The 25,005-nt window shown below is 32.7% G+C and overlaps 1 protein-coding gene across 1 annotated transcript; it reads left to right on the forward strand.

Moving 5' to 3' along the window:
• Window positions 1–4,201: 4,201 nt before the first annotated feature.
• Window positions 4,202–23,686, forward strand: SerT (Serotonin transporter). The gene is made up of 8 exons (XM_065511470.1): window positions 4,202–4,472; window positions 8,296–8,572; window positions 14,471–14,681; window positions 14,932–15,205; window positions 15,309–15,487; window positions 15,593–15,887; window positions 23,140–23,340; window positions 23,401–23,686. Exons 1-8 carry the CDS (start codon window positions 4,248–4,250, stop codon window positions 23,644–23,646), a joined length of 1,908 nt encoding a protein of 635 aa, XP_065367542.1. The 5' UTR covers window positions 4,202–4,247; the 3' UTR covers window positions 23,647–23,686.
• Window positions 23,687–25,005: the final 1,319 nt, after the last annotated feature.

Consider the following 25,005-nt stretch of genomic DNA (forward strand, 5'->3'; position numbering starts at 1 on the left):
GACAAATTTTCAAAATTTTGTTTATTTTTCATCATCTGAATTATCAAAATTTTTTGCAAATATCTCTATTGAATTGCTCTACTGAGAACTTTTTGAAAAACTCATAGCTCTTTTTGTTGGCGCATCGACGATATGTCATAAGTAGTACAATGAGTCAACCTGAGGCAAACATAATTAACTAACAACAAACAGCAGTCGTAACAACAACAGATTGAAAATTTTAAATTTCCAAACACATGTATACGAGAGCCGATGGAATAGTTCTTTCAGCTCAATGGAAAAACCTATTATGAGGGATTAAATCAGGGGGCTAATTCTCGCATGCGTATACGACGAAATACTTATTCGAACGTGCGAGATTTTATTCATGGGATGGCATGCAATAACATGCGAGTTTTTAGTCGAAAGCTAAGAATCATTCGAAATTTATTTCGATTAAGCATGTGATAATTAGCCCCCAGATAGCTCATCTAATTATGCGTTTTCCAAACGGTTTCAGTACACATGAAAACCTCGCAATAGCTTCTGAACAACTCCAGTCTCACATCGGCGATTTGGAAAAATGGCTGGACAAATGGAAAATAAAAGTCAATGCAACAAAATGTACTCACGTTACAAGACGAGAAAGGTGTCCTTCTATACAAATAAATAATATCAAAATTCCAGAACAGAGCCATGTGAGATATCTCGGTATCCATCTTGATCGCTGGACATGGCAATACAACAGATCCCCTGCAGCTAAGCAGAGGCTGTCTATTATATATATATATATTAATTCCTGTTGTTCCTATAAGGAGCATAGAGGCTGTCTATTGCAAGTGAGAAATTAAAAAGAGCCCTTCAGTCTGAAGAGGATCGTAGTAATCGAAACTTCTCCTTTTGGAAGGCAGCTAAGAACGTTAAGACACCGGTAGAGGGTCAAAGTCCGATAAGAAAATCTGAAATCTGATCCGATAAGAAAATCTGATGCCTGGGCACGTAGTGCAAATGATAAAGTCATAGTTTTCGCTGAAAACTTAAGTAATGTGTTCCAACCAAACTCCCCATCAAATAATTTTGTATTGCGGGATTTACCTGTTCGCATAGAAACAGACTCCGAACTAATCAATGTTATTATAAAAGATGTTCAGAAGATCATAAAGGACAATCTTAAAAAAATCTCCATGATTTAATCTATATCTATATGATTTAATTGCACCTTCCATGACTGGAAACCTACCAGAAGTGGCAATTATTGTGCTCACAGTATTATTCAATGCGATCTTGTCTCTAGGAGTATTTCCGAATGATTGGAAAATCTCCCAAATTATAATGATACACAGAGAAAACAGATTCGTGATAGCAACCGAATTTGTTGCTAATCGAATGATTCTATCTTAGTGACCGAATTTCACAGTTGTGGCTACAATACTTTGGAATTGGTAACCAATTGGTTGCCTCAACTGAAATTCTTCTTTATCAACTGACTTTCTGTTGTTATAACTGAAAAATTCTATGTGTGCAACCGAATCATTCGATTGGCAACAAATTTGGTTGCTATCACGAATCTGTTTTCTCTGTGTACCCAAGCCAGAAAGGATTTGACATTGGCATCATCCTACAGATCTATTAGCTTATTGCCTTGTTTATCTAAACTATTTGAGAGAATAATCCAAGGGAAAATTTCAACATTCTTAAATAGACAAAACATTATCCCAGATCATCATTTCGGATTCCGTAAACATCACGGAAAAATTGAGCAAGTTAACCGCCTAACTGGAGAGATACGAAAATCTTTCGAACTAAAAAAGTACTGTTCGGCAATATTTCTAGATGTTGCCCAGGCTTTTGACAAGGTTTGGCATAAAGTTCTAATATACAAGATTAAATGCCTACTGCCTTCTAGTACTCACAAAATACTAGGGTCTTACCTATCGGATCACTTGTTTTGGATAAAATGAGGCGATTATGGGACAAGCGACTTTGCGATCAATGCTGGTGCACCTCAGGCAAGTGTTCTAGGACCAACCCTGTACTTATTAAACACCTCTGATTTGCCCGAGTCCAAAGAATTAACAATTTCCACCTTTGCAGCTGACACTGCAATTCTTAGTTTTCATGAGGACTTAAATGTAGCATCGGCATGCCGACGCCAAGAAACCAAGCGGCTCCACATGAAACTAAAAGCCTCTAATTTACACTGGCTAATCCACCACCAATCGAAATTAAGCCTTAACTGCAAAGTCATCCTGTATAAGACAGTCTTAAAACCAATTTGGACATACGGAATCCAATTATGGGGAACAGCAAGCAATAGATCTTATACAGAGGGCACACAAAATTCTTAGAACCATGACGGGAGCTCCATGGTATATAAGAAACGAGAACATCCACAGAGACTTAGATGTACCTTTGGTCAAGGATGAATTCAGAAAAACTCGTGAAGCTTATTTATCAAATTACATCATCCGAACCCGTTTAGTTTTAAGATTTAATTACATATTAAAGGAAATTAAAGGCAGGAATAATATTATAATAAACGTATAAAAAAAACATGGACCCACCATATTGTAGCCAAGATTACACAAATAAAATTAAAGTCAGTTCAATTGAACTGGCTAATTGGCCCACGGTCTACTCTAGACTTGGAATACAAAGTGCGACGAAAGCAGTCAGCACTGTTGAGGACAATAAAAGATGACCCATGGTACGTTCGCAATAGTAGCGATCTCAATGTCCCCATAATGCGCGAGGAGATCAGACTCTCCAGTTTAAACTACCTTTTAAAACTATTGGATCATCCAAATCCGTTGCTGTTATTTGAGTGTCATAGACGACTGAGCCGATTGGAAACACTGGATCTGGCCAGATAATCATTTTAACAAGCACTCATGTTGGACATTGCATCGGCAATAACAACTTTAGTTTTATGGTCTAATTTTATAAAACGAAACTACAAACGTTCAAGTTTCAAACCCTTTTCCCAGTATTCTTCATACAAATTGCTCACGCTTACAAACGTTTCGTTTAATAAAATGAGGCCCTTAGTTTAGGTTAAAATTTTAATACTTATTGTAAATTTCTCAAAAGAAAAATTAAAAAACAAATTAAAGCGTTTGTCTAAGTTTTTGTTTTAAATGTTAAAATACATATAGATAATATATTAGATAACGTATACTCAATCAAGTACGTGATGAAAATCTGCCGAATTCAAAACGATTAATTTGGAGAGATATGATGAATTTCGATCGATTTTAAGAATAATTTTTGAAGCAATGGCTTCATCTTTTCTTGCAAAATAAAGCCCAGATGACGAATAGCAAATAATTTAAGGGAATTTAGGCAGGAAATGTGATACAAAGTATCAAAATGAAAGCTAGAACATTTTACAAAACGAAAAATATAAATTTAGCAAATCGTTTAGTTTTTGAAATCGATTTCCATCACTTACTTGAATATATTCCGCTACTGTTCTACTGTTAATTGGTAAAAGTGGTGACCATCATGCTGAAAAAGTCTTTCATTCCGATTGATACCTCATTCGTTAAATAGAAAATTTTAATCCAAGGGACATTTCGAAGCATACATTAAATTTTTATCATGGAAATTGCTTTAAAAAAATTCTTCTATTCATTTTCGATTCTTCTTATTTAGTACTAAGGGTCTAATTTTATAAAACGAAACGACAAACTTTAACAAAATTGTCTATGAAAAATATTCAAGTTTCAAACCCTTTTCCCAGTATTCTTCATACAAATTGCTTACGCTTCCAAACGTTTCATTTTACAAAATGAGACCCTAAATATTTTCATTTGAAATCACTTTATCGATTGCTCTCCTACATATTTATTATTCTATAATAAACGTGTAATTGATTAAAACCAAAACGAGATTTATATAAATGCATTTTTCTTGGATTTTTTCACAGATTTTGGTTATTTGACACCCTTAAAATGATGATTTAATATTAAATGAATTGAATGTGCAACATTTAAACGCAAAATAACTAACAATATGTGGTTGTGGCTTTGATGACAAATAGAAACATTAACATGAAACAATAATTGCACAAACAAAATTCAACAAAGAAACCAAACTGAAGTGGAAGGAGATATTGAAGAAGCTGGGAACAAAACATAGCCACCACAATAACACAGAACTGCCCTAGAAAATATTCCTCCCTCCCTCCATCATTAGCTGCATCATCACGTTTCCATCATCATCAATATTCATATTGAAGTCATCGTTGGGTGTGAGGTATTGTAAAGATGGAGCGCACGAAAAGAAATAATAGCAGTAGTTGTGAATTTGCAAATAATTTAGCCACAAATGCATCGTCGACAACAATAACCGGCAACAATAGTACAACAACTCCTTGGAGCAATAACAAAGAATCGCCACCGAACGAAGAAGACTCTAACGAAGATGATACAGATAATGCAACACCGGCCAAAGTCACAGATCCCTTAGCACCAAAATTCACAAATAACGAGGTAAGTTTTTCTTTTGATTTTTTTTTATTTTAATAAAAGATAATTTAAACTGCAGAGGAATTTGGTTATATTGAAATATTTCCTAATAAACTATAACATTTAATAGGTTTGCATTATTCATTATAATCTCTGAGATTAAATCCCTATGTTCCGGTTGCTTTTTCTCCGGAATGTCATTAGTTCATATAATTTCGAAAACGTATTCCCGTAAATAATGTTAATAACGTTTGTCTATAGTTAATGAAATAACACTTCAAAGAGCCCAAAGTTTAGCACCTTATAGGAAAATGAAAATCGATCAGAACGGCTCCCCTGATTTGTTCTTTGGAGGTAGGGTCTGATTCCAGTTCTAACGATTTATATGAAAGCGGCATGTCAATTTTAACATGCATTTGGCCTTGTAGGGTTAAAATGGAAACTTTTAGACCAGTAGTCGGCATAAAGAGAACATGGAAAATGATTTATAAAATGCTCTTTCATTGTCTACGCATTTCGTTGATATTTGTGGTTTGCAGTTAAATAATTAAGCTGTTTTAGGCACTCTTTGAAAAGTTACAGAATGAAAGCAAATGATGTTTTGGATAATACAATACTGTACTGTACTGTAAAATTAGATTAAACTAAATTTACAATATTTTTTGTCACGGGACTATTAACATTAAAAAAATCGATATAAATATCCCGTAGAGCATTCAAATTTAAAATTATCCAAACAAATTTTAATACTTAGATTGAATTTTGACCTATTGAGTTCGGATTTCGATAAGATTCTGTATCTGGTCATACATTTACAGTGCAGTACTGTCGAAATAAGTTCTTGGAAGGTGTTAGATCAAGTAGAGAGTTTGTGGGCATTTTATTTTGTATTCATTTTAAACAGGACTTTAGTAGAGAAATTGTTTGGCAACAGATTGACTTATAAATAGAGCAGGGCAAAGACAGAGGAGATGTTCAACTGTCTCATCCATGTCTTCATCATGGCAACTAATACAGAAATCATTATATGGAGTATTCAGTCTCCTAGCATGCGCATCAATCAGGCAGTGCCCCGTAAGCACTGATATCAGAGCCCCGTGAGGGACATTGACCTATGGTGGTCAAAAACGGGCCATGTGAGTCTCGATATCGAGCAATTTGTCAGATTATACCATCGGAGCTGAGCAGACTCAAATAATTTACGCTGTATGATTGACTTACAGCAAGATAGCGGTAAACCTACAAAAAGATAGATCTCATCAATTTGTAGACATGAGCCTCTTTTCACCAGTTCATCCGCAATAGCATTGATAGGTACACCAGAGTGATTAGGCACCCAGAATAACTCCAGGTTAGAAAGTCTCGCCATCTCATTAAGAGATACTCGGCGTTCATGTACCAATTTGGATGTCGAGTAGACGCCAGGTAGGGATTTGATAGCAGGCTTACTGTCAGTACAGATTCGCATATCCAGACCAAACAGCTTATAGTACATCATCCAGTGTACCGCCTTTTAATTGCTGAAATCTCAGCTTGAATTACACAACATTGATCATATAGCCTGAAACACCCCCCTTCTGAAAATGGGGAATATAAAAGCCTTAAGATATACTTCCTAAAATAGACGCATGGCCAGTACAACTAGACCTCCATGCTCCTACAGTACTTAACCTAACCGCCAAATTTACGGCCAATTGTTTGGCCATGAGATCAGCCGGTAGCCAGTGCATCATTACGAACAGAGCACGAGGCGGAGTACTGCGCAGCGCACCTATAATCATTAGTGCCAAATTAAACCAAACTAAGGAGTACTTTTTGTTTCATCAAAATGGTACTTTTTTAATTTTCTATAATATTGAACCTAGAATCCGGAAACTACTTTGATTTCAAACTTGACGTTGATCCAAGTGTGGAAAGTTGGTACTTTTTTCTTCTAATGGTACTTTTTATTATATTAAATTATTTTACTTATATGTATATATAATAGTTGGCTGATATGCTTCTGAGTAAAGAAAGAATCAAGAATAGATGGCTTAATGACATTGAGGTAACTAAAACTAGTATTCTTTCGTTCTTCGAATGGTATTTTTTTAAATTTCTATAATAATGAACCTAAAGCGTTATAATCTAAAAAAGGGACATGTACTTTTTTCCAACTAATAATATTTTGACTGTTTTATAATAATAAACCCAAAAATAGCCACATATGATTCTGAATGAGTTAGAATTCACAACATTATCTATAATAATGGACCCAGAATCATGATGCTGAGTGGGAATATAAAATTTGGGTCTTTATGAATGATTCAATAAACATGAAACTAGAGACATATTATCCTGAATTAGTATTAATTCACAAAAGGAGACTTGATAGTACTATTTCTTTCTTCCAACTGGGGTGGCGAAGAGCACCGTATCGGTTGGTACTCTATAGTTTTACCAGGTATTTGAAAATAAACATGTCTTTTTTAGAAAGATTTTGAATTGTTTTTTTTAATTAAATAAATAAACAGTCATTTGAAGTTTAATTGTCAGGAAATACTCGTATGATCGATATTTTTAAATGAGTTTGTGTCATTTTTTATTAACAGGTTTCATTGACTAACCTGCGAAAGGTCCAATTTAAAAAATTTAAAGAAATTTTTACCGATTTGTTTTTAGAGAAATTGGATGAATCATTTTTTAAAAGTAAAAACCGAAGAATAAATGTCGGTTTCGGTTTTAGGCCCTGAAAAACCGCGATTTCGGTTTCCGAACACGAAACTCTAGGTCGGGGCACGGTCTGAACTATAAAGCTGTTAAGCCAAACTCCCCAACCATTTCATTTTAAATATGTTTTAACAAGTATTGCAACATGTGGGAGTTTAATGTTCAATGGTCACTTCAAACGAATCAGTTGTCTGGCCAGATTTCAGGAGCTTATAATAGATTGGTCCCTTTTGGTTACACCAAATACAGAGCAATACCTTAGCGCCATGAATATTTGGCCTTGCTTCAGATACGATCTCTTACTTTTCATGGATCCAGTTTTCACAGCATGTAATGATTCGGTGAAAAAATTATTTTCTTTTATAGCGTTCAATCAGTCTTTCAATGTCTCTCGGCTTTAATTCGTATGGTACCCATTTTCCCTGCTTTTGGATGAATCCTGTTACTCGCAAATGTTTTGAAATTGCTGCTTGATTAGTTCCCAATGATTATGCAAGCACTTGTTGAGTTTGACAAGCATCTTCATTTAGTTATTCCTCCAATTCTTGGACTTCACACTTTTTTTGAACGGTCTAGGCGTTCTCTGACTTCCGTGTCAAAATCAACACTTCTGAACCGCACAAACCATCTCTCGCACATTGAAACCGATAAACCAAATTCACCATAAGCTTCGGTATCTGTTTTATCAGAGATTTGTATTTGTGGGAGTACCGGTATTGTTTTCAATAAAATATTTATGATAACGTAATAATGCCCAAAATGGATCGGCATTGCAGCAATGTTTGAATTACCGATATTGCAGCAATGTTTGAATTACATAAGCAGCTTCATCGTTTCCTGTACGCGGTCGAGAAACCTCCGAACAAGATAGGTTTCTCGGATGCAGAGAAACATTTGTTTTTTTGTCAAATAAAATTTTGATTTCCAGAACATTAAGAACTTTTGATTCCTTAATATCGATAAATGAACAATTATATTTGTTTCTCCTAAACTTAACTTAAGTGTGCCATATTTATTAATACCTGTATAAACATTTTATTTTAATTGTCCATTGAAATGAATTTTTGGAATTTCCGCTTCTTATTATTTTATTTCACAAATTAAATAATTTCAATGCACAAATTTCTCTTACATACAGCGTGCATTAGTTGTCGCAGTGACGGAGAGGCGTCGCGAAACCTGGGGTCAAAAAGCTGAATTCCTGTTGGCTGTCATTGGCTTTGCTGTCGATTTGGGCAATGTGTGGCGTTTTCCCTACATCTGCTATCAGAATGGCGGTGGAGCATTTCTAATACCATACTGTATTATGTTGGTATTCGGTGGACTGCCATTGTTCTATATGGAATTGGCACTGGGGCAATTTCATCGTTGTGGCTGCTTAAGTATTTGGAAACGTATATGTCCAGCATTGAAAGGTAAGTCAAATCAATAAGTGTAAGAAGCTACAGGTGATTTGTCCTTGTTATTTAAGAGATTTCCTAACATTAACCTCCTGTGACTTTTTTGCGTTTACTTTTTTTATATTTGTATCTAAAAATATATTTCCACCCTGATTTATAACTTATGATGCTAATAAGACACGTTTAAGCATTAATATGAACAAAACTTTATTTGTACATTTTCTTAAGGATTTCTTACCTGTTTTACGAATTCATCTTTTTCATTTATTTGTTTTTCATTTCTAGTCTTTTATTTTTTTCTTTATTGAGTACAAACATTGTTTGCTTAGCAGTTTTTTTATTTTCTTTGACACAAAGAATAACTTTAAGTAGTTTTTATTTGTTTTTTAACGGTTTGTCTCGTCTTCAAGTTAAGAATGGGAGGCGGAGGAACAAAAAAAAAACAAATAATTTATTCTCTTTCTATCGTATGTAGTAAAGGCATTCGTATTCGCAAGTGAAGTATACAACTGTGTCATTGTGACAAGATGTTGACAATGTAAACACTTGGAATACAATGTTGCCACTAAGAAGCCGTTTAAAGCGAATGACTTGTTTGAATGTATCTCGTAAATAGTTTTGTTAAAAGCTTCATGGTTTATTTTATTCCTTGAAACTTTTAAATGCAAAAAAATAAAATCAAAGTTTAAGCAATTTTTAAATTTTCTACTACAACTCAGCAGTTTTAATTTAAACGATTGTCTATTTGAAAATGTTAAAACTAAACCCGAAACCGGCACAAATAACTTGTCATAGATTGAAGATTAAATTTTGTGTCACTTCCAGCTAAAATAAGTATGAAATGAATGAGTGTCTCTAACTTGTTCATATTCGTGCAATTGACAAAAGAATATAAACAAAGTTCAAAGTAATCTGATTTGTAAAATTTTTGATTAAAGATAAACTTGTTGCTTGTTTTATAATTTAGTTGTTTGTTTTGATTTGTATTTCTTGTTACATGAATATTGTATAATAAAATACAATATACATAGATTCATGCCCATACGAATTGTGCTGGTATCACACAGCGTTTGTTTTCTTAACCCTTTGTCGACCGACGGTACTTATAAGTACCATAAGAATAATAAGCTTACAAAATGAAAACAAAACATATTTTGACACTTTTTTTCCCAAAAGTTCTTTGAAGTACACTATCATCTTTGGAATAATATATTTTTTGCGCCTATTGGCAATCTCGCTTACCCAGAATAACGGTGAATTATTTCATGTCCTCATTGTGATGTTTATTTATGTTGCAATGACATAAAATACTGACCCAAGGTCCCTTTCGAATCCTTGCAGGTCATAACTTCCTGAAGTCCTTATTTTTAATATTTCATAAAAAAATTAAAACTTTTTCATCGATTTAAAGCCTTGGTCCACAAGCGGTTAAAGTTCTTAGAGTAAATGTGTTAATACATTTTGTATAGATAGACAAGTCGCTGCCGCCACAAGTCTAAACAAGTGTAGATGCAAGTACCACTTTAGACAAGTTAAAGATTGAATCAAGATTTGAATGATGAATTGTTAGCATTAGAAGAACAACGTAAATAAGTAATAGAATTAAAATAATTCATTTAGAATTAAATATGTGCAGTTGTTGTTATAAAAACTAAATTTTAAATAGAAATTTGTGTGACTCCTACCATTTGACTATAACAGTAATTCAAAATCATACAGTGGTTGAAAATAAAATGGAAACTTTTTCAATTATGTATTCAATCAATAGTTAAAAAACAGAAATAATAAGAAAAAGAAATTGATCAAGCGTCCTAATTTCAGGCGATCGGTTCATAATTAAACAGAGATCCTATATAATAAGGTCCATCTCCGAAAATGACTTAAACATTTTGGTATCCAAAAACCATTCAATATAAGATTCATATAGAAAGAAATAACACGACACAATTTCATGGCGCTCGGTCCATAATTGGTCATAGTCCACTTTCAAAATTCATTGACGTAAATAAATTATTGAAATTTTAAAAGAAAACAAGTTTTTGCTCGTTTTCTTAGTGTAGAGTATTATATGGTCTGGCTGGACCGACTATACACTCTTACTTATTTATTACTGCTTCACAGCCACGATGCATTGATATAATTAAAGAATCAATCATCTCCTCTGAAATATTTTGCCATTGCACTATAACTCAAAGTATCACTTTTCCGTGCGAAATTCAAATTTCGAAGTTGTCATTATTCATTATTTTTTGTTGTCAACATGTTACTAAAACTCCAATGCAATCAAATTCACAATTGGTTTTTGTAAAATACAAAATACGGCTGACAGCACGCCTTCAAAGTCAAAGTTTCGATACATTTTTAAAAATGTGTGAATAGTATCAATATTATATTAGGTCTGTTCATTTACTTTCCCAGTAAATACTTGCAACGAGAGAATAAAATCAAAATTACTCTCTTAAAATCTCAAAAATGGTAAAAAGTAAATGAACGCTTTTCCAGTAACAATTGTTTTATACACACAATTTTCATATTTTATTCCTTTTAAAATGTATAAATACTCACATTTTCTTCAATTTTATTGAAAATTCTTTTTTATATTTTTTCACCACAAAAATAAAATTGAAAATAAATAAACAATAACACAAAACATATGAAATATAAGCTGCTAACTATTACGAGTTCAAAATAGAACTTGTAATAGTTTGCAACGAGAGAGCACTATCTAAAATTTATACGCTCTTGAATTTTTCTCTACTTGCAAGTTTTTTGAGTTAATGAACGCTTTTCCAGTAACAATTGTTACTAACTAGTAACAACTTTTAGTTATTGAACATAGCTATTGTAACTTTTAACCGTTAATTGTGGAAAGCGTTTGAATAATTCAAATAATGTTTAAAATGGAAAACAACGAGACGTGTAAGTACTTAACTTTTCTTTCTTAAATATTTGGAAACTATTTCCCTTTATATTAAAAATTACATTTTTTAAACATAACCTTAAAGTTATTTCTTTTGATTACAAAACTTTAACTTTATAGAAGGTTTTAAAAAAATGTTAACTTTTGTTAAACTTGAAATAAAAAAAATAAAAATATTTAAATTTTTTTTAATTTTCAATTTTAACGAAATTTACCACACTTATTATATATTGAAAGTGTTTATCAAATCATAGACCTTTCAGGTAAAAAAATATGACTTCTTATAAATTTATACGAACTTCTCACTTCGTATGGAGGGGAAAAATATTTCATTACCCCCCTCAAAATAAACCTTAGTTAAATTTGATTTTAGAAATTTATTATTTCTTAGTATTAAAATAGGTTTTCTCAACAAAGTTGAATTTTCTCAATTTTTTCTTAATATTAATTTCGAGTTCTCAATTTCAATTTGGTTTTTCTTAATATTAATTTGCTATTCTGAATTTCAATCTTTATTTTTAATCACCATCAAAAAAAAAATCTTTATTTTTAATCACTAGGGTGATTGGCCCGGTTTTTAATAACCGGTTTTTTTGGTTAAGTCGGTTTCGGTTATTTGAAAAGCTCACATTTCGAATATCAAAGAAACCGGGTTTTTTCCCTCGAATAGTCGGTTTTTTTTTAGAGTGTGCTTTTATGAGTTTTATTGTATTAAAAACTTTAACTTTAAAAACATCGATATACTGCAAAGCATTTAAACTATCACCCCTATCACGAATCAATATTTCACATGAAATATGTTCCCATTTCCCATTTTTCGTTCATAAACTTTGTTCATGTGAAAAAATTCCCCATGTTGTGAAATTTTTACATGAAATTTTGTAAACAATAAACAGCTGCTACGAACAAAATGAACTATTGTGAATGAAAACTTTAGGGGAATATCACGATAGCAATTTTCCTTTCGAGGGAAATGAATACTTCATGGGAACATAAATATCACATGTTTTTCACGATAGGGGTGTATGTTTTATTCCTAAGAGATTATTTTAGCCTTCATAATGGGTTCAAATTTACTGATGTTAATGATCTTCGTGTCAAATTTGACACAAATAGAAAATATATATGATTTTTGCCAATCTTTTTTTTAAAACCTAACGTAGTTTTTGACATTTGAAATTAAATAAAAGTCATAAAATATCAATAATATCAACCACACACATTTTGAAAAAATTCAAAATGGGTCAAATTTGACCCGAAAACCTTATGTAGGATAAGAAAAACATAGATTTGGTATCTAACCGGGGTATCGCACTTTTCATACAAGTATAATGTTCCGCAGGTATGATGAAAAGAGACAGATATATATTTGTGCTACCAAAGCTCTGAAAACATTTAACTTAATTGTGCGTAACAACAAATTCAAGATTTTTGCTCCAGGTCAAATATGACCCAAAAACCTTAAGTGGAAAAAATTTTATAGATAATTTTTTGCCAATTTGTTTTTCTAAAAACCTAACGTTTTTTGAAATCACAAAATATCAACCACTTTTAGAAAAAATTCAATATTAATTTCAAAATGGGTCAAAATTGACCCGAAGACTTTGTGAAGGTTAAAAAATTAATCAAAATTAGAATTAAAGGCTTATTTTTTGTTACTAGAATACATGTTTATTCTTTATCATAATTATACGATTTCTTTTTTCTTTCGTTATGTTTTTCCATGAACTGTTTTTGTTTTAATAACTATTATTTTAATAAATAAAACTTTTTTTCTTCTTATTTCTATGCGTTTTAATTTGTTCTTTAATTAATTTTTTACAAGATCCCAATACCTTTCCACAGGCCAAAGTTCTGGACAGTTGGATGGATTTGCTTCCTGTGGTACAAAATTTACATTATTGTTTGAATACAACTCAAGAGCCTTTTTTGCACAGTGACATGATGTCAAATCGAGCTGCTTTTTTGATAGAAATGTCGGTGCTCTTCGAAAGAGTTATTCGATTTATTTTGCCTTACCAATATCTGGTAGTCATTTTTTCTTCCTTATCCTGGTTTTCTTTCAATGTTCAAGTCTTCCTTATACTGTTTAATGGCTTTTGGAACAGTGTGAAGATGAACCTTCAAATCTTTTTCTTTTATAAAAGATAATATCCAAATTTTTTAAAAGCTAACGTGATTAAAAAACAAGTAAGAAAGCTATATTCGGCTGTGCCGAATCTTATATACCCTTCACCAATTATACTTTAAAATTATTTTTTTTAAATATTTTTAGGTAAACAAAATTTAATTTTTTTAAAATTTTTTTTTTTCAAATTTTTAAAAATTTTTATTTTTTGGAAAAAAAATTTTTTGATGAAAAAAAATTCGGGTCAAAAAATATTTTCCCCGATTTTGACCCATTGTAGGTTCAACTTACTATAGACTTATCTACATCGTTGCAATGGACTTTGAAATATCTATCATTAGATATCCATATTGTCTATATTAATGACTTAGTAATCCATATATAGATAAAAAATAGGTCAAAAATCGAGGTTGTCCCGGTTTTTTGCTCATATCTCCGTTATTTATGGACGGATTTCGCTGATTGATTTCAACTAACAGACGGACAGACAGACAGACGGACATGGCTTAATCGACTCCGCTATCTATAAGGATTCAGAATATATATACTTTATAGGGTCGGAAATGAAAAATGTAGAAATTACAAACGGAATGACAAACTTATATATGTATACCCTTCTCACGAAGGTGAAGGGTATAATAATAATTTGTTGGAACAAGGATAGTTTTAACTGGAATAGTGTGTATAAGTTCTTTTGACTCACTCTTTACTGACCGCTCCAAATAAAATTTCTTTGAATCTGAATATGACAAACAATGTTTCCCTGTAATTATGTCACCAGGTGTATCTACACTTACATATGAATTTAATTGAAAAAGTTTGTTGATTGTTATTTTCTTAACTTTTTCTTTGTGTCATTCAACAGGTGTTGGATATGCAATATGTCTAATAGACGTTTACATGGGCATGTATTATAACACAATTATAGGATGGGCTGTTTATTATCTGTTTGCCTCGTTCACTTCCAAATTGCCATGGACATCATGTGATAATCCATGGAACACGGATACCTGTATGCCGGTAACAAATGCCAATTTTAACGCTAATCAAACGACACCGGCTAAAGAGTTTTTCGAGTAAGTTAACAGTTAATGTTGTCGAGTGAGTGAGTGAGTGAGTGAGTGAGTGGTGGCAAAGTGGTAGCCAATTTCATTGACCCCATTCATTCACACCACAAATAGTCACAGTCACTAAGAAAATAATAAACACTTGAATAAATTTATTTATCTAATGGTTTTTCTATTTAGACCTCATCAAATCTCAACAAAGTCCTAATAAAATGTTTGTTTATTTATTTTGTCTTCTTTTTTTCTATTTATTTTCTAGACGCAAAGTATTGGAGCAATATAAATCAAATGGTCTGGATTTAATGGGTCCTGTTAAGCCAACATTAGCTTTATGTGTTTTTGGTGTATTTGTTTTGGTTTATTTCTCTCTGTGGAAGGGTGTACGTTCGGCCGGGAAAGTGGTGTGGGTTACCGCTTTGGCACCTTATGTTGTGCTCATTATTTTACTGATACGTGGTGTATCGTTGCCTGGCGCCGATGAGGGTATTAAATACTATTTAACACCGGAATGGCACAAATTGAAAAATTCAAAGGTTTGTTTGTTGTTCTTTACTTAGCCTTTTTTATTGTCACACATGTCTTAAGAAATGTTAATGTTTAAACAATTTCACTTGTTTTTTTTGTTGGTTTTCTAAGGTTTGGATAGATGCTGCCTCACAAATATTCTTTTCATTGGGCCCTGGTTTTGGCACACTTCTGGCTTTATCTAGTTATAATAAATTTCATAATAATTGTTACCGCGATGCTTTAATTACCAGCAGTATTAATTGTTTAACCAGTTTTTTGGCTGGCTTTGTTATATTTTCAGTATTGGGGTATGTTAATACGAGTACAATATCTTAAAGTTAATTTTACCATTATAACATTTTAACTTTAATTAAATAATATTTTACGTTTTTTTTTCTATTAAATGTTCTTAGTTATATGGCTCATGTGCAAAAAACCACCATAGATCGTGTAGGTCTTGAAGGACCGGGTCTTGTCTTCATAGTGTATCCGGAAGCTATAGCAACCATGAGTGGTTCAGTATTTTGGTCTATAATTTTCTTTTTAATGTTGATAACATTGGGTTTGGACAGTACATTTGGTGGCTTGGAGGCTATGATAACGGCGCTGTGTGATGAATATCCTCGCAGTATTGGACGACGAAGAGAATTATTTGTATTATTATTATTGGCCGGCATTTATTTGTGTGCTCTGCCTACAATGACTTATGTGAGTATATATATTTTTATATATTTTGTAAATTTCTTTTAAAAACAGTGATTTATTTCCTTTAAATAAATCGGATACTTTTGATTGCAAAAAATAAATTTAAATTTATACAACAACAGTTTAAATAGTCACTCAGTGTTCTTATACACGTTTATAATTCGTAGAAATACACACTTAACTTACAAATTTTATTATGTACAGGTATACACTGGTAATGCAGTTGATGTTTACTTTAACAGCATCTATGATAAATTGACTAACGACTGCAACCTCTGTCACTATTTATATACAGCGCCATCTTTCGTGTAGCTTCTACAATGATCCTAACGGACAAAACTAGTATATTCGAATTCTAGAGCTTTCGATGTTAATGTTAGCAGATTAAATTAGTGTTGCCATACTTACAAACAATGCTAATAACTGAATGCTATCAACATTGTTGATAGTAGAAGCTTCTATTGATTCATCATGTTTATAAACATGATGAATGTTGCAGGCAGTCGTTACAGACCGTTAAATTCAAATCGCAATTGCAAATTCGTAACAGTATTTAAAATTTTATTGTTCTTAAGTTTAACTCCTGTTTCTATATTGGAGAGAAAATTGTAAATGTATATGGTTTTTTTACATGTTAAATTTTAACTCAAACTACTTGTATTAGTAGTTTAACAAAAATAATCTTGTTTGAGCATCTTCCCCTACAAAGTTCATTATGTTTAGAATAATTTTTATTCCAACATATCAAAAGTACAATTACTCTCTAATATTTTCTCCATTACTCCATTGGGAGCATATGGCTTCCACAAAGTATCTCCAACTTACACGATTTGTTGCAGTTGTAAGATTGTACTGTCCTAGTTCTTGGAGTATCGTGGCCGACCACAGCTTCTTGAGCCTTGAGGGTTCCTTGTTATACTGTCAGGATTCTTTCTAATAGTATGATCGGCCATACTATTAGAAAGAATCCTGACAGTATAACAAGGAACCCTCAAGGCTCAAGAAGCTCTCCATTTCCTACGTTTTATTTGTGTTAGTATGGGTTCCTCGTTGGTTACGTTCTAGAGATCCGTGTTGCTGATGTTGTTAGGCCAGAATATTCTGCATATGATTCTGAGGCACTTGTTGATGAACACCTATAGTGTTCGATACTAATCAAGTTTCACTTCCGTACCACAGTGTAGTAGAATTTACACATGCGTTGAATATTCTAAGCTTGGTTCGTCTGGATATTTGTGAGTTTCTCCATACTGGTTGTAGTCTTCCGAATGCCGTTCTCGCTTTATTGAGCCTGTTATTTACGTGTTTTTCAGCGTTGCGATTCATTGATACTGTACTGTCTAGATAGCATTCTACGTATTCAACTGGTTGGCCTTGTTATTGATTCTCATAGCTTTGGTTTTCTTGATATTTATCTCAAGTCCAACATTACTTGCTAATCTTTCCAAATCTTCTACTTTTGCTTGCATGTTGGAGTAGACAAATATCAGCCGCATAATCCAAATCATCGAGTTGACACGAGAGGCTCCATGTTATTCGTCTTCTCTCTGAACAGACTTCGCTCATGTTGTCATCCAGCACTATAGTGAATAGCAGGGGTTATAGGGGACATCCTTGTTTTACTCCAGCGTTGACTTATATTCCCGTGATTAACTTTTATTCGAATGTGGAGAAGGTTAGTTTAGATTAAACAGGTAGTCAATTACTGAGACTGACAAACGTGGGTCCGGTGATAACAGCATAGAAAGGGATCAGGGAGAAAAAATGTTTTTCCATACCATCCCGTTGAACATATGAAGACATCAATCCTTCTCAGTTCCGTCCCCGATAGATCCGTCCAATTCCTCTCCTTCATCTGGTTTGCAATCAATTATAGAGTCCATCCTGAACTCAGCATTTGTACGAAGAGAGCGGAATAATAAACAATCGATCAACCCAATGCAATTTCCTAGCATATTTTAGTATCTCGTATCCAGAAGAATCCAATTTAAGAATGTCTCGACATCTCGTCCAGAGATGCCCGGCATTTTAGGACCAGGTTAGATGTCGTATATACACAGTATATACATACCAGTATAAACCACAGCGAAAAGAGAAATTGTGTCGTTCTATCCGTAGTCAACATATTAATGCCTCTGTCGAAAAAGGGCCTAGAAGTGCAATAGTCAAAGTTTTCCATTGTTTTCCATAGTGTGGTTGCGTGGCCGAAATTCCTTCGATATCGGGTCTAATGGCCGCATTAAAAGAAAAGTTCTTGAACATAATAATGGCAAAGTTGGCTTCAGATGGTATGGTACGAATGAAACTAAAGAGCCTTCTACCAGATGAGGGCACCATACATTATAGTGTGGCCTATGTGGGGAACAATGTTTAGCTTTTGCGGCTAAATATATTTGACCCTGGTGATGAGAGCGTTACCCTTTTCCGATTTATTAAAACTGATATAGTATAATATAATAATTTCTCGAAATCCTTAATGTTTAAATTCTGGGTACTGGAAAATTATGAGAGGTATTAACTTAATTATTTTGGACTTTTCTTCTCGTATATAAATTTGTATCATTTGTTTTCTACAGCATTTTAAACAGTTTGAATTTGTCGTTAGAACATTTTTGGCCGCAGAAGGGAATAGGTTAGTAAATATGAAGCAATACACGAGAGAACAAGGCGTTTTCATTTTTGTATTGTTCAACTAAAATAATATTCTCTCGTTTTAATGATCAAAATTAGTTCCCTACATCCTAAGATTTAACAGCTTTCGATTAATTTTTATAGAGTTATTAGAAATCAAAGGACTATGAACAACCAGCCCACAACCATCTGTATATTGAAACAGGATGAATCAGAAATGAGTTTCTTAAGTACATCCATAGAAACACCTATTTATACTATGGTTTCTCAATTATTGGTATTTATTTCTTCAATCTCAGTGGAGTTACTAAATATTTTTTTACCAATTTTTCATCAGTGCAAGCTAAGTAGCAAAATAATAATAGCAGAAACAGAAATCCAAAACTATAGCAAAGTCCTGTCCTCTTCCTGGCTATTAAACTTATAACATTCATGAGCAGTTCATTAATATTTATAAAAGCGATATTTGTCTAATCAATCTATGTAGTGTTATTATCTATTGCTTCGCCATTACCTTGTGAATTATAACTTCCATTACATTTCACCCTATGCCCATTGTTAAGTGGCTTTCGGCGTTTTAAGTTGATAAACAAATAAATAAACATACACCCACTTATTTCTCACTCCTTGTCCTTTGGGTTTCTAAGTTTATTCAGCCACTTTTAACACCTGTCCAAGTGATTTACTACACAATATACATTCTAAAGTATATACATATTTATTTATATGTAGTGTAGACGTCTTCCTCTTGACTTGGCAATTTACACTTAATTTATACTCGTATCCATTTAAACATTAGCATTTATAAGGACATGCATCCATTTTTATTTATACTTTATGTTTGTATTCGAAAACGTTTCTTGTAGTTTTGTTTATCTATTTCTACTCCCTTTCCTTAACTACTTGTTGATGTTGATGAGTGTGGCCGGTTGTGGTAACTAATGTTTGTTATCACTTGACTTGATTACATTAGAAATTATAATTTTTCTAATACGAATTTATTTTCTACTAAACTAATGCTGATTTCAGGTCAAGTAAATAAGCAAATAAATTAAGACAAACTAAATATGTTAAAGGCTTTTAGACAAAAAAAAAATATCTTAAAATAAATTATGAAATAAATCTTAAACGAGTACGAAATATTTATTTTATATTCAACATAACTTATCAACGTACTGTGCATATTGTGGCAAAATCAAAATATTTTGGAAATAAATCTGCCATTTAACTTAATGTGGGGTTCCGATTGACATAAAATTGTACATGGTTTTAGCAGAGGAGAATCTGAAGCAGAATTTTTTCGATTGATTCCGAATATTTCAATATATTTTGTTGGAGCCTGCAAAAAAACATGCTTGCATTTGTCGTAGGAAAACCCCACAAGAAAATATCTAACTGTGTCAAATCGCAAGATCTCGGTGGCCAGTTCACATCACCTCCACGTGAGATGGCCATGCCTCAAATAGGTCGTGCAGAATATCCAATGTGACATGAGCTGCGTAGCGCCGTCCTGTTGAAACCACATGTCGTTGTTGTCAATATCATCAAATCCAGGCCAAAATAAGTTGGTAATTATCGACTTATAACGATTGCATTTGACGGTAATATCTTGGCCAATGTCGTTCTCAAATAAATATGGACTGATGTCGCCTGAATGCTCTTGGGTCTCATATATATTGGTATCGTCCCAAATTCGACAACTTTGTTTGTTGACGTACCCGTTCATTCGTTCAGAAATAAGATTCACCATAAAATGGACGAAGCGCGCAGAATGTTCCGAGCTTTAACACTCTCGTTTCTTAGGGTTTTGATAACCGCATGACTATGCGTAAAAATACGAGATGGAGTTTTTTTTATCAATTCTCTGCAACGATTTAATACCCTTCGTAATTGCTATTATCTCAGCTTGGAAATCAGTACTGTGATATGGGAAAGTATTTTGTAGAAGCCCTTTCCCGTTCGGTCAACAATTTTCTAACAATCGGATCGTTGTTCATTTCTTACTCTTGTTACTTCATCCCATTCTTCATCGTCTTCCGATACTATGGTGATGCACATATTTAGTTTGAATTCTGTCACATTGTTAAGTAGTAATATTGGCTTCTTTATTATCTTTTGGTATTTAGTTATGTGATCATTTATTATCCATTCTCTCAATCTAATTGCAGCTAAGGCTGCTTCATATTTCACCTAATCACAATAGCATTCGTCGATGTGGTTCTCACTGCACCACATATGCCTATGCATTACAGTCTCTGTATTTTCTGAAGAGGTTTAATGTTAACCTTCCAGTGTTATCTTCGGGCTTATGAACCTATTCGAGCATTTCGCTCTTCTGCATGAAATCCCTCTTGAGTGTACTTTTTCCTCCCTCCTATCAATGTTGTCCTTTCTGGATAGAATCCAATCGAGAACTACTCCTAGGTATTTTACTTTTTATACTCTTCACAATGAGTGGTAAGGATATATATGACCACATTCATCATTTTCTGGGTAGTTATAAATATCGAAGTCTGTCTATCTCTTGAAATCAACCTTTCGAAGCCACAAAATAACGACATACATGATTGTCAAATCGAGAATATCGACCTACAAATGGCTAGATATAAGCAAAAAACCGCGATAACCTTGATTTTTTAACCAATTTGGTGAAAAAATTTCACCAACATTCACCAACTTGTCTTAAAGTATACTTTAGTGAAGGGTATATAGGATTCGACACAACCGAATGTAAGATGATGTAACAAGACAAGGTCTCGAGTGTACACCTCAAGTAAGCCGAAGGAGGTGCCGTTCATCCAAAACATGACGTAGACTAGTGCAGCGAAAGTATTTATCTCGTCGGATTGTACTCATTAGCTAGTATAGTCAATAATTTGACGCTTGCCGACGAGAGCTGAAGAATTTATCTCCTCGGATTGCCCATAGACGGTATTTACAAATAATAAGTCGTTAGCCGACCGAGAGCCGAAGCGTTTATCTCGTCGAATTCTCTATTAGAAGCCTCGCTCATTAACAAACATATTCCAAAGATCCAAGACAGCTCTGTGGTAAAATTAAAGATCGAAGGAAGCAGACCATTGAGGCTGGAAACAGAAACTGATTCACAATTTAGTATTATATCTCTCTGGCCCAGTCATTCTTTGGTCTTTCACATAAAATATTTTGATATTTTCCTGATCTGATCAATATCACGACAACATCTGCATAATAGGTGGGTTTGAAATCTTCATCAGATAAAATCATTATTAGACTATGAATAGTAGTTGCCCATTCTCTCTCTATTATCTACCCATCTATAAATATAGCCTAGATCAAATGATATTTCAATTGTCATATCCTGTAGAACTGACTCAATGGATCTGCCGTTTATTATTTATTATTAATTCCTTAGTTTCTATGAGGAACATAGGGCCTCAACAAAAGATTCCAATCGTTTCTATTTGATGCTAGGTTCTTGATTTCATTCCAGCTTTTTTCTGCTCGAGAAGCCTCTATGTCTAACTGTCTTTGCCAAGTGTGGACGGAGTTTTAAAGTGGCATATTTTTGAATCTAATTGAGATATTGACTTGAAATTTTTTTTGTAAGACCAAAAATTAACTTATCTAAACAAAAAACTATAACCCGGAATAAATGTGTATCAAATTGTTCCTAATATTTGCAATCCTATTCAAATTTTGATGCAAATTTTAGTTTTAGAATCTCAATAAATATGTAATAATTAACAGAACTCAATGAAATTTTCAACGTTTTTTAAAATTGTCATTCTAAATAACAAAGTATAAAAAAACTTGTCAAAAGGTCAAAGGGAATCCCATAATTCCTAAAAATTAGAGCAAAAATCCCAAAAATGGTATTTTTTACAATTTTGCACATGGGGTCCACACTTCCCTCTGGGCTGGGAAAATACTTTGGAGATAAATAAAGACCACATCAAGGTTTCTAAAACTGCTTACCGTTTTTTGATCCCAGCTTTGGGATTTTAGAACATGTGGCCCAAAGTTGAAATTTTGTTAAAAAAAATAGGTCACATTCCGGCGTGGGCGACATCCTCAAAAAATATAACATTTTTTTTATACCAAAATGTTCTTTGTAAAGATACCTTACAGAAAAATATAAAATTGTTATATATCTTAAAGAAAACTTATTTTTAATCAAAAAAATCAACTATTTTTTGAATATTTAAATTGAAAATCGTTTATTTTTGGATCCATAACTGATGCTCTGAAATCTTTTGTATATTATTCGTAATTTAGTTGTCTAACTAACAAAAGAAATTCGAGTCCATTCGGTCCAAAAGTCCGACCTATATTTTTAAAAAAGCGGACCAAGGTATGACAAAATTTTAAAATTTCAATTTTGAATTGCCTATAACTCGTAAATTATAAGAGATAAGTAGCACATGCAAGCATGTTTTTTTGAAGACCTAGCCGAGCGCTTTCCAAAAATATAAAAAATCTATAAAATCGGATGGGAAACAAAAAAATTCCACGTGATTAAAAATTTTACAAGTCGAGGGTATCCTATTTTGAGCCCCCATAAGCCATATATAAATAAAACATTAACAATATATAATTTAATGATTTAATTTAATGATTACTTATAACTCACTTTAATTTTCAGGGTGGTGTATACTTAGTGAACTTCTTGAACGTTTACGGACCTGGTTTGGCTATACTCTTTGTGGTATTTGTCGAGGCGGCCGGTGTATTTTGGTTCTATGGTGTCGATCGCTTTTCAGCCGATGTAGAACAAATGTTGGGCAAACGGCCCGGACTCTTTTGGCGAATATGTTGGACGTATATAAGTCCTGTATTTTTACTGGTATGCGTCACATAATCAATTTATAAAAAGATAATCATTAAAAATTTATTTCCTTTATAGGCCATATTCATATTTTCATTTTTGGGTTATGAAGACATGTTGGGCGAAGAATATAAATATCCCGATTGGAGTATTAAAGTCGGTTGGGCCGTGACCTGTTCATCGGTGTTGTGCATACCCATGTATATTATCTATAAATTTTGTTTCGCCTCAAGTGGTAATTGTCGTGAGCGTTACAATGAAGCATTTAAACCGGAAACGAATTGTAATTCCGCTATTCCCGGACAACAGGGCACCAATGTGTGACATGGTGTGGGAAAGATCAAACAATATAATAATAAAAAGTGTAGCAGCAAGTTTAATAATGTCGCAGACAATAATGAAACGACAATATCACCAACAACAGAAACAACAACAACAAATCATAGTAAAAATATTTGTAGTAATTTAAATAAAAGTGGCAAAACAAAAAATATTCTTAATACAAATTATGCTTCATATAATACTCGTACAAGTACTCGTACAAAAAACATTAATCCTATAACAAATAATACAACTATCGTTAATGATACCGACAACAAATGCATTAAAGAACCAGAATATGATATTAGCTTTAAATTTAAAAGGTCAAAAACTAATTTTTGTTCCAATCTACCCCCCACTAGATGTAGCATTAGGAGTTTCGACAGTAGTGGCGGTTCTAGTGTTAATAGTTATAGTAATATTAGTTGTCAAAGTTCCCATAGTAGTTTAATTAATTGTAATCTGTGTAGCAGCCATTTAGCTGCAAATCTATGTAAATTACCCTTACAAAACCATGATGATTATCTAAATCATCATCATCATCAGCAACATTACCATTATCATCAGGCGACTGCTGCTGGTAGTGCTGCTTCCAATGCTGAGGACAATAACAAAAAATACACAATGATACTCAGCAGAAGTTGTAAACCGCTTAAATTTTCCTTCGCCAGTGAATGGTTGGTATAGGAGTAAATTTCCACACCCAATTCCACTTCCTTCATTCGGTATTCATCGCACACATTTCACCTTTAGATCGTTGATATTGCAATTTCCGCTGGGAAATTTAACAATTTACAGCCATAATTGTTGGATTTACCATGGAAATTGTATTTCGGAGAATTAAGTAAAATAATTTATGCTGCTGTTAGAGTTAATTTTTTAATTATTGTATATTTAAGGCTTTCACAATCTTAATATTTATATCAAGTTGATTAAAACTTTATTAATTGTTATCAAATATTCCATACAAAAATACAAAAAAAACTTGTTAAATCCATAAGTTAATCTATAAACCTATCAAGTGAATGTATTTTTATAACTAACTGTGCTTAATAAAACTATTTATGTATAAATTAAAACTAGTATTATTGTATAAATATAAACAAAATGAAATGCAATTTAACCTTTTTTTAAACAAATTTTTGTAATGCCTAAAACTAAAAGAAAACCTTTAACATTTATCAACCAACAAACCCTGTACATTAAGTTTGAATATAAAATATTTATATAATAATAAACTTAAAATATTGTTAATGTTATGTTTTTAAATTAAGTAATTACAATTATTTTAAAATGCTTCATTCTTAATACATTCTACTCTACTATATTTTTATTTTAAATCTAAAATTGTATCTACATTAC

This window comes from Calliphora vicina, chromosome 5, assembly GCF_958450345.1.
Source record: "Calliphora vicina chromosome 5, idCalVici1.1, whole genome shotgun sequence".
NCBI classification, from domain to species: domain Eukaryota; kingdom Metazoa; phylum Arthropoda; class Insecta; order Diptera; family Calliphoridae; genus Calliphora; species Calliphora vicina.

Bases quoted from the DNA above. Each gene is read 5' to 3' on its own strand.
- SerT (XM_065511470.1), top strand. From the start codon at position 4,248: ATGGAGCGCACGAAAAGAAATAATAGCAGTAGTTGTGAATTTGCAAAT. The intron at 8,573-14,470 runs GTAAGTCAAATC...GTCATTCAACAG, and splicing joins TATATGTCCAGCATTGAAAG to GTGTTGGATATGCAATATGT. The intron at 15,206-15,308 runs GTTTGTTTGTTG...TGGTTTTCTAAG, and splicing joins ACAAATTGAAAAATTCAAAG to GTTTGGATAGATGCTGCCTC.